At 37.6% G+C, this 9,835-nt stretch overlaps 1 protein-coding gene across 1 annotated transcript; it reads right to left on the bottom strand.

Annotated features, from left to right (window-relative positions):
- Window positions 1-5,886: 5,886 nt before the first annotated feature.
- On the bottom strand, window positions 5,887-8,386 carry leap2 (liver-expressed antimicrobial peptide 2). Its single transcript, XM_015037401.1, has 3 exons — window positions 8,094-8,386; window positions 7,581-7,768; window positions 5,887-6,305 (listed from the first exon to the last, which is right to left on the bottom strand). Exons 1-3 carry the CDS (start codon window positions 8,169-8,171, stop codon window positions 6,251-6,253), a joined length of 321 nt encoding a protein of 106 aa, XP_014892887.1. The 5' UTR covers window positions 8,172-8,386; the 3' UTR covers window positions 5,887-6,250.
- Between the last annotated feature and the right edge of the window lie 1,449 nt (window positions 8,387-9,835).

Here is a 9,835-nt window from a genome sequence, read left to right as displayed (position 1 = left end):
AGAACCAAAAGGTAAAAAACAAAAAAAAAAAACAACTTGGCTTTTCGAAATATACCATGTAAGTTGAGTAGCTAATGGAGATAAAGTTAGCTAAATGACTAGTTTATAATTCACGACGGTATTAAGCTAGCTAACAAGATGTTGCCTATTTCACATCCATTGCTAGTTAACTAACGCCAGAAATAAACCCAACACTAAATTTCTGTATAGAAGTTGCGCTCATTGTTGCTTTCCACATGTTTAAAAAATTCTTTATTGTCACGATAGAAAGAGCAAAGAGTCAGGATGGCGACATTAGACCTGAACCGGACGGTGCTGCAGGGTTTCATCAGGTAAGGAGAGACTAGAACTCGCTGAGAAACAGATATTTGCTGTACAGGGTTTTTACAGGTATTTCAAAATCATTCTCTAAAAAATTTCTTACTTAATTGTAGGTATCACAGGGAGAAGGAGACAGGTAGTTTATATTTGTATATATTTTTACTTTCAGATATTGTGTTGAAGAATTTTCCATATTTATATCTTGGTCAATTTTGTACCTCTGTGTTGTCACATTTGACTAAAATTATCCCATTTTGTGTGATAACTTGAATGGTGTACTGAGTACTTCATGTCCAGTGTTGCCATTTGGCACTTAATAATCTGCTACTGACCATGTAAATGTTTGAGTGTAATTGTGTCAACTCAATCTGCTAAAACATTGAATTTTGTTAGTATATAGATGGAGAATTAGAGTCTGTCCAGTTCTGCTGCACTGAGGCTCTTACTGGGTAAAAACACACAAACTCTAAGGACAGGTGAATGCGCAATGAGGGGAAAAAAGTAAAGTATGAAACAACAAAAATGACTATAGAAACGCATTTGAAACAATGTGTAACTAATAAAACTCAGCAAACACTCTAAAAACAAATCAAAACTGAATTAGACAAAAAGTCGCAACGAATTAAAAGTAAGCTATATTGAAAAACACAAAACTTTTATAAACCTGTTTCACACATAGACTTTTTCTTTCTGTGGAACTGTGTTTGTATTCAAGATTATTAGCCAGTCGCTAATTCTGCTTCAAAACCAGAACACAGCTGTACGTTAAGATTCGCCGTCAACTATGCCGAGAAACTTGGAGTGGGAAACAACAGAACAAAACACTTTGCAAACTTGCTGACTAAACCTGTAACGGAGTATCGTTTTCCACTAATAAACTGGTACTGGTCTGGACTTTAAGGCTGCTCAGTAAGGAGGAAGCTATTACTCCAAAAGCCATATAAAAAGTCAAGTTATGGTTGGACTCAATGGACAAAAGACCAACACGGAGGTGGCACAGCTATTGCAACAATGCATTTTAGCACTTAGAGGAAAATGGAAAATGTGAGTGTAACTTGCAGGAGTTCAAAGTTTAACAATATTAAGACCAAAACGACCAATTCTATTTTTCCCCCAAGAGCAAACAGACCTGGACAAACACAGACAGTGAGGTCGTGAAGTCCTAAAAATATCAAACTTTGACACGTGTTCCAAACACGCTCGCCAATCTGTCAACTGTGTGTCATAAACGGGCAAAAAAGTGACCCTGGTGATGGACCACCTTGAACTACATCGTGGTGCGAATGGAAAACATTCCCCTTGGCTGGAAGCCGTTTGCTGAACATTTAAAACAGGTTCAGCAGATTAGTCAGTGAGTTCCTGTGGTTCACAAAGTGAAACCAGATTCATGTGAAATCGGGGTGAAAAGCATTTGACATTTATCCCTGTCTGGATTATATCAATGTAAACCCAAGACTTGGCTCTTATTTTTAGATATAGGAATTCAACATCACCTGTAGGGTTGATATTTGTAATTATTTGTTTATTTGTTTCACTTCACCTTTAATGTCTTTAGCCAATGTTTCTGTGTCAGTCAGGTCTAATTTTCTCAGTAGGTTTTGCTTTCTGGGTCCAAATGTTATCCCAACATATTAAAAGTCATGGTCGGTTCAGACACAAAGACCTTTTCAACCACAAATAAAACACTGGTCGATGTCTTCCCATCCCCAGTACCACAGTGTGATACTGCATAGCTTAGGATCTGATACCAAATAAAAATACAGGACCAGTATCGCCGATACCGATACTTATTACTGATATATCATGAAATGTCTGACCTTTAGGTGTTTCTGTTGTTTTTCCTTTGAATTATTTTGTTAAAGCTTTGTGACAAATTTTGGACAAAGTTTATAGCTACCTTACAAAATACTTTAATAACTCATTTATGTGATAACCAGAAACAAAACAAATTATTTTGCTTTATTTTATAAATAAAATGCAAAAAATATATAATTTGAGAGCAAATCAAACCGAAATCTAATTTCCATCCCTGGTCCCATCGGCAGGTTGATGTATGTGATGTTTTACAATAATAAGAAAAAGACACTTTACACTGCAGCACAAAAAAGAAGAAAAGGAGATAATTAAACAATTTGTAGTCTATAACTATCTTGAGTAATTTACAATTTAAGTCGATAAGTTAACATAACTGTGCTAAAAATAGAGAAGTATGCAGTTAAGCTGTGCTAAGCTAAGCAGGCTAATGGTATGAGTAGAAAAATTAGCCTGTGTCGTAAGCCAGGGTTTTCCACACAGCAAACTGACTTCCTCACATGCTTGGAAAGCTTTAGATAGCCTCTGAAGGTCCAGACGGAGCTGTTAAACAAGTGCCAACTAGGAGTTCTTCGACCCATCTCTCACATACTCGAATCAGCACAGTCTGCGTGAGGAACAGCGTGTGCAGGACAGCAGCGCCAGATGACTTCTGCCCAGACTGGAGAGGAAGAAGAGGCCAAGTCAATATCAGGCCATCGCAGCGAAAACATTTTTTTTTACAAAAACACACGAGTGAACAGTAAACAGATTAGAAAACCCCAACACGACCAAACAGTGAGCCCATTTAACAGCTGTTGGCACCTAAATTATAGTGGATGAGCTGGATTTGAACAGTTTGGGTTTATGCTGAGATTGAAGCACACATTTAGGGAATCCATTATGGAATCAGGGGACTAAATGTTCCCTGATTTGGAAAACTGGTAGAGACATTCCCCTGAAACATTTGAAGCTGTAATGTGAGGAAAAGGTGGTTTTGTAAAGTCGTTGCACGATTGTGGGATAGATAGAAACAGAAGCCACACTTTTCAGATATTGAAGTTTGATATTTTTAGGCCTTCACGACCTCACTGTTGGTCTGCTTGCTGCTTTTAAACAGTTCAAATCAGTCAAAAAACACATCTCTTTGTCTCTTGCCTTTCAGAATGCTTAATAGCTTCTATGTAAATGTGATTTTTATGTCCAAGGTCAATGCAAAGGTGAAATCAACAGAACTTTACCCTCACACACTTGGCTCGGTCCAGTTATTGTGAAAGACTGACGATTTAAACACCAGCGGCTCTTTGACTTTTGAACTCTTGACAGCGGCTTCGCTCCCTCGAGTGGCATAAGAAAAAATGCAAGGCGTATGACTCAGATGTCTTGTCATTATCCTGCAGCAGATGTTGCTTTATGATTCACACGCTTTCCAGTTTAGTGCTGGAATCAAGCTGGTGTGCTGCTCCCACCAGAGATATGCAGCAAGATTCTGTTCATACATTTGTTTCACTTCCAAATCGCTTTTGTAGGGAATTTCTATCCAAGTTGACCAAAGGTGAGAAAAAAGAAGGACCAATCTGTGTTAAACAAGGCTGCTGGTCCTGGGCTCTGCAGGGGTTTTCAAAGTGGGAATGACAACCAGCTACACACGCAGAAACACCAAATCTTACCACGAACTGTTGTGCAGTTTTCTAGTGCCGATATCTTAGTACACTTGAAGTAAGACAAAACTAACGAGAAGTTCTTCAGAAGCTTTGTTTTTAAGTCAACAATTCCTTTAATATTGATGAAAAAGTACTAGTTCAATCGACAGATTACTTCACTTATGCCAAGATGTTTTCACCATGTTTTAAGTGAAATAATCTGCCAGTGGAACTAGTACATTTTCATCAATATTAAGGAATTATTGACTATAAACAAAGCTCCTATATCTTGCAGAAAAGTTTTAGTTTTGTCTTATTTCAGATGTGCTAAAATATTGACACTATGCCACATAAACCAAAAATACTCAGTAAGATTTTGTGTTTTTGCAGTGTCTTATTTCTGTGAAACTTTTTTCTGCTGCAATACTTGACCTTTGATTCACTCAAGACAATAAATTTGATTTGAATTGAAAAAATGCACTGAAGGAGGATGTGCATTTCAAAAAATGCCAAAAACACTATAAGAAGTACATAAACAGGGCAATGTCAAGTTTAGCCGAATCGTTAAGGATGCTTAAAATATTAACCAAAATTAATCAGTCATCATATTTTAGGACCTTTTTAAGCACAAACATACCAAACTCCATGCAGCAGATGTTTCCATGAGCGGAGAAGTCTAAATAAGTACTAAACAATTTGTAGCAGTAAAATTAACAACCAATCAGCCTCAAGCAACTCACCACTGAATTTTGTACGTCCGTAAAGTTTTCATCAAGTTTAGGATGTAAAGGGCAGATAAATAGCAACAATGGCTGGATGAATGAAAGGGTTGATGAAGTTGGCTATACGTCTGCTGTTACTGTTTTTTGTTCCTTCTCTTTTCTTCATGTCGCGCCCTGAAGAGATTCATGATGTCTCCCCACTTTGCTTGACAGTTATGAGATGTATGTTTTGTTTTTTACAGGCATGCTATGCGTTATGGCCTAGCCCTAGTATTTCCACTTTGGTTTTGTCTGCCGAAAGACGCAATCAAGAGAGTTGATGCATGGAAAGAAGGGCAACTATTTAAAATATTTTAATCTCTCTGCCTGTAGAATGACTGAAAATAATGTTCTGCTCCAAACGTGAACCCAAATGTTTGATTAGCAGCTGCTGCCATTTTGTTTTTCGCTCTGTGCGTTCCAGAAACGTAACTCACATCATGAATGCAAAAACCCTCTGATTGAAAAGATGAAACCGAATCCTTTTTCAAAAGCTTTTATTTGGCTTTTCTTCCTCTCTTTTACATGTTTGTAACACCGTACAGTACAATGATATTTAGATTTAAAAAGTGCAGTCCAACTAAAATCTCTCTCTGACACACAAAGTGTGCAAAACATCAGACTCCGCCTGCCGTGTGCGTGATGTAAACTCTGCAGGCGTGTTAAAAAAAGGACTCTAAACCCTTCTATTGTCAGGGGATAGATGTGCAAACGTTAAGGCTGTGCAGCTCGTGGTTATGAATTGGATCCATGTTGAGGGCTTGAAGAAAATCAATTCAGGGTGATAAATTATTCTAGACTGAACCAAAAATAAGAGCTAAAGACAAACAGGAACAATTTTGACATTTAGACAAGGAAGGCAAATAAATATTTCTGAGATTTTATCCTGTAAACAAAATTATTTCTCCCTTTAGAACTTAATATAGTTTATCGTTGCCAACTTGAAGTTTGATCCATGTTCCCCTGTTCTCTATTAGTCTTTTGTCAGCTGTGCAGGACTCAGCCTCTTCTAGAGAATAAATAATGATTGGTATTTTGAAGAAAAATCTGTAATCTTCTGTTGAAAGTATTTCAGTTTAGGGTTTCCGTGCTCTGCTCTGCTAATCACATCACTTTATGTATGTAGGTTATCTTCTGCTGCATAGACTTTCTTGAGATAAAAGCAATGCATGCGTACTTCAAAACAGCATAATGACGTCAACTTCTGACGAAGATCGGAAGGAGCGAAGGTCGTGAAAGTCTCTGTGCTGCAGATCGGTTCCTGCTCCTACCGTCTGTCATTAGAATAAAACTACAGATAAAAGACAACCTAAGAAAACAGTTTAAGCCAGTTCTGTCCAGAAGACATAAAAATGGTGGGATTATGTCTGTTTTTTTTTTCTTTTTTTAGGGGTCATTATTGTTATATCACAAGAATCAAACTGAACTATCAACCAACCCTGTGTTATTAGGAAAGGTGTGTGGATACAAAACTCCATCACATCATTTGTAGAATGAAGTTCAAGGCTAAAGTAACTTGAACATCCTAAAAAGAAAAATCTTCTTCTTTTGGGCAATGGCTTAAAACTTTTAAATTGGCAATAAATCCAAGTAGCTATGCAGATATAATACTCATATTTATAAATACAAATTCAGATAATACAGATAAAAATAAAGTTTGTATCCTAGTTTTCAGAATGCATCCAGATTGGGGTTGTACGCTGATGTAAACTCGCTGGTGGCGTCCTGCAGGATCTAATATTTCACAGGCTCTGACGAGGGGCGTTGGTTTGTAGAGCAGCGTCCCTCCCTGAGGACAGACAGAAGTTTTTAATGTCATGAAAAAATACAGTACATGACTGAATAATTAACAACAGTAACATGTAGCCCCAACACATCCTGGTCATTTTTGCAAAAAACAAAACGAACAAAAAACACAAAGAAAAAGCAAAATAAAATTATTTTTTTAGAAAATCTATCAAGACTCTAAATTTCTTTGCTTAGAGTTTTGTTTCTTTCATGAGAAATATTTAATCTCCAAGTTGTTCAGAATTACACAAAACATAAGGCAATATATGAGGCAAAACCCCCGATTGTTCTTAGCTATTTAAGCTAGGCTACTGAGTTTTTAAGCTAGCAGGTCAGGGTCTATTTTTGCTGATGATGCAAGTGTAATAAAATAAAGGTTGTTGCTCTATTTTTGTTTTGTGAGGTAATAATCAAATACAGAGTCTTTTGATGAAGTCATGTCAACTTGGAAAGCCAAAGGTCTCTGACTTTGAATGCAACACGGCTGCCGTGAATTCAGAATATAGCTAAAACTAGAAGAAAACTGTTTGCTCTTCGGGCATTTTGTTTCTTACTAAATAAGTTGCGCACATGGTATTGTACAATTTTTTTTTAGTATTTAGATAAATAGAAGGGAAAAAATACACTAGTTACGCCTTGAATTAGCTTCAGCAGTGATTACGACTAATGGCTACTCCCAAGCATTATCCAAATGGAAATTAAAACAAATTCAGCTTAAGTTACTTTATGACACTTGTAGCCTAGATCTAAGTTTTTTGGATATGAATCTAAATGTACGTCAGTTATAAAGTTTAAAACCAGTTAAATGTTTTGGCTTAGTAACATTTTGTCCAAGCTAATGGGCCAGTCACTAGTTTCATTAGTAATCCCTGTGACATAACTTTAAGTGACGTTTCTCTCCTTGTTCCTTTATGCTGTGTTCAATTTATAATCCGAAGTTTTTATTTTGAAGTTTCAAATTGGAAAAATTAAACAGAAATTAGCCCTCAGGAAGGCATGAGCATGAGCAGTACATGTAAAATTTAGTGAAAGTTGTAGGAATAGATAGTTTGTGGATCTCATTAGTGCCCCTGTATAATGCATAATCTCCATCTGTTAACCCGCGTAGATGAATGAATTACCAGGTAGCTCAATGCTGACCCAAGAAGTAAGTCCTAGTGGATTTAAAAATTTTCCCTACTATCTGAACTTGTAACTCCTAGTCAGGCACCCTTCTTAGATACGGTAATGATGCATCACAGTTTGATTTCTGAAAATATACATTTTTTCCTGTTACCTGCAGAGTCCAGTCGCGCATTCAAAGTTGTTTTGGCAGAAAGCTCCGGATGGTTTGCTGCTCATGATCCTCCATAGAGGGGTCATGCGGGCAATTCTTTTCAGCATGTGCTCTGTGTGTTCCCCCCTTACGTCTTGGATCTGGTCAGAGCCAGACTGGAGCCGTGATACCAGCGGACCTGCGTGTGCCTGGCAACCGCACAAAGAAGAAAATGCACAGGAATGTCTATTAGTTGTTGAAAGTTTATCACAAGTCGATAAACTACCATGTTGATTTTGATTTCTCTAAGTTATTGGATGTTGGTGTGTAAGAGCAAAATCAATTTAGGTGTATAAAATTTGAGCAATGTAATGTCAATGTTTTTAACATCTTCCAATGATGATCATCTACTTTTTGGAAGATCAACTGAATTTTCTATTTGTAACTTAAAACATTTTAAAATCAGTATGTATCTCCCCTAAAATAGCCACAGAAAGATTTCCCACATTTCAATCAAATGAGTAATCTCCTTACCTGCTGTGCCAGCAAAAATACTGCAATGCACATCACCACCAATGCTTTTCTGTGAGTGAAGAAGCTTTGCTGTTCCATCCTTTCAATGGACTTAGAAAAAGTTGGATCGGTTTCTTTTATCTCTAAAGACCTCTGGATTTATCCTGGACCAGGTGGATTCCCTGATGTCCAACGATGAATCGAGAACTCAGCAGGAGAACTTGGCTGACTCTGGAAGTGAAGCAAAAGTTTTCAGCTTTGCTGAATGTACAACCCAGATCTGCGTGACTGAGTAAACCTGTGTGGGTCGGGTTCTCCTTTATATAGTAAGGCCAAGATCCCAGAGGGGGAGAACACGAGAGAGGGACAGAGTTCCAGTCCGTGCAGTGTAATTATAACCTCCCACCCCCTGCACCCTTGTCTCCCTTTATCTCTCTTTTTTGTATAATCGAGACATGGTGTGTCTGCAGAAAAGTGTCGTCATAAATCAAACCATCAACCATGTTCAGCAGAGTGGAAAGTTACTGGAAAAACGATGGTTCCAGTAAGAGACTAACTAATGTTGACTCCATTTTCAGACATAAATGCTATCAGTATGAGAAAATCCTTGTACTGTTGTGCATCAGCTATACTGCATTAGTCAAATTCAGCTCAACAGTCATATACAATATGCTGTAACAAGTGCGGTTCAGGCGACACAAAGGGACCTCAGCATGTCACATGTGTACACTTGTGTGCGATTCATACATTTAAGTGTTAGCTGAGGAGGCAGGTCTGAGCATGCTGCTGTTTATTTTGTTTTGAGGAAGAATTTGGTCAATTTTTGCTGCAGTCATTTGTAGGAATGTCCTTTAGTCTACAAAGCAAACTAACAAAAACAAGAACTTTGTAGCATCTGTGTCCTTAAAAGATAACAATGTGAAGATCATTGTGTTCTTTTCACATTGACTAGATGGAACAACTGGATTGTTCCTCCAACTCTCCTTTTACTGTAAGAATATTTAAAAATACCAACTTCAACAGTAAATTATGTAACTTAAAGGTGCACATGCTCCTGAGTTGAAGACATGCATATTTCATCATTTAAATTCCTGTAAGTTTTGTGTTCACCAAAAAGACTGGTATGAACTGTGTGTGTCATAATTTATCATCAAACATGACTCATCAGAATGACCCTAACAGGCTCCATGGGATGATGAAACCTCCAAATGGAGAAGAGCCTCATTAGCACCCTGCTAATGTCAGGGTTAAGGATGACATTAGCAGGGAGCTAATACTGTTAGCTCCCTGCTAATGTATTGGGTATTGGGTTAAAAATGTAAGTTAGCCTTAAATATGTTAATCACAGGTCTTACATTTTGTCATGTCAGGACTACTTAACCTTATATATTCTATGTAGTTTTATTCTTGCAGGATTTTTCTATCAGGCATAAGTCAAACATCACTCACTCCATTCTGTGACTCAAGACAGTTAAGGATATCAGTAACAAACTGCTAATGCTTGCTAGCTAGCAAACAGGCCAGTAGAAGCCAGGATAGCTCTCTAGGTAGCTAGAGAGCCATTTACTATCAATGTTGAGTCAATTTCTAGCTCTCTAGCTAGCCATATGCTATCTCCTTTGCATATAGCTAGCTAGAGCCATATCACAATTGCAATAACACATTGAGCTTCACGTGTTAGGTAGCTAACTAGAGCGCTAGTTAGCTAGCCCTGCTACTCTTCAGCAACTGTCATGGCTTTGGTGTGAGGAACTACACCAGAG

The sequence above is a fragment of the Poecilia latipinna genome, unplaced genomic scaffold, assembly GCF_001443285.1.
Source record: "Poecilia latipinna isolate Pla-1442-1.1 unplaced genomic scaffold, P_latipinna-1.0 Scaffold404, whole genome shotgun sequence".
Lineage (NCBI taxonomy): Eukaryota > Metazoa > Chordata > Actinopteri > Cyprinodontiformes > Poeciliidae > Poecilia > Poecilia latipinna.
This window is presented reverse-complemented; position numbering and strand designations above follow the sequence as displayed.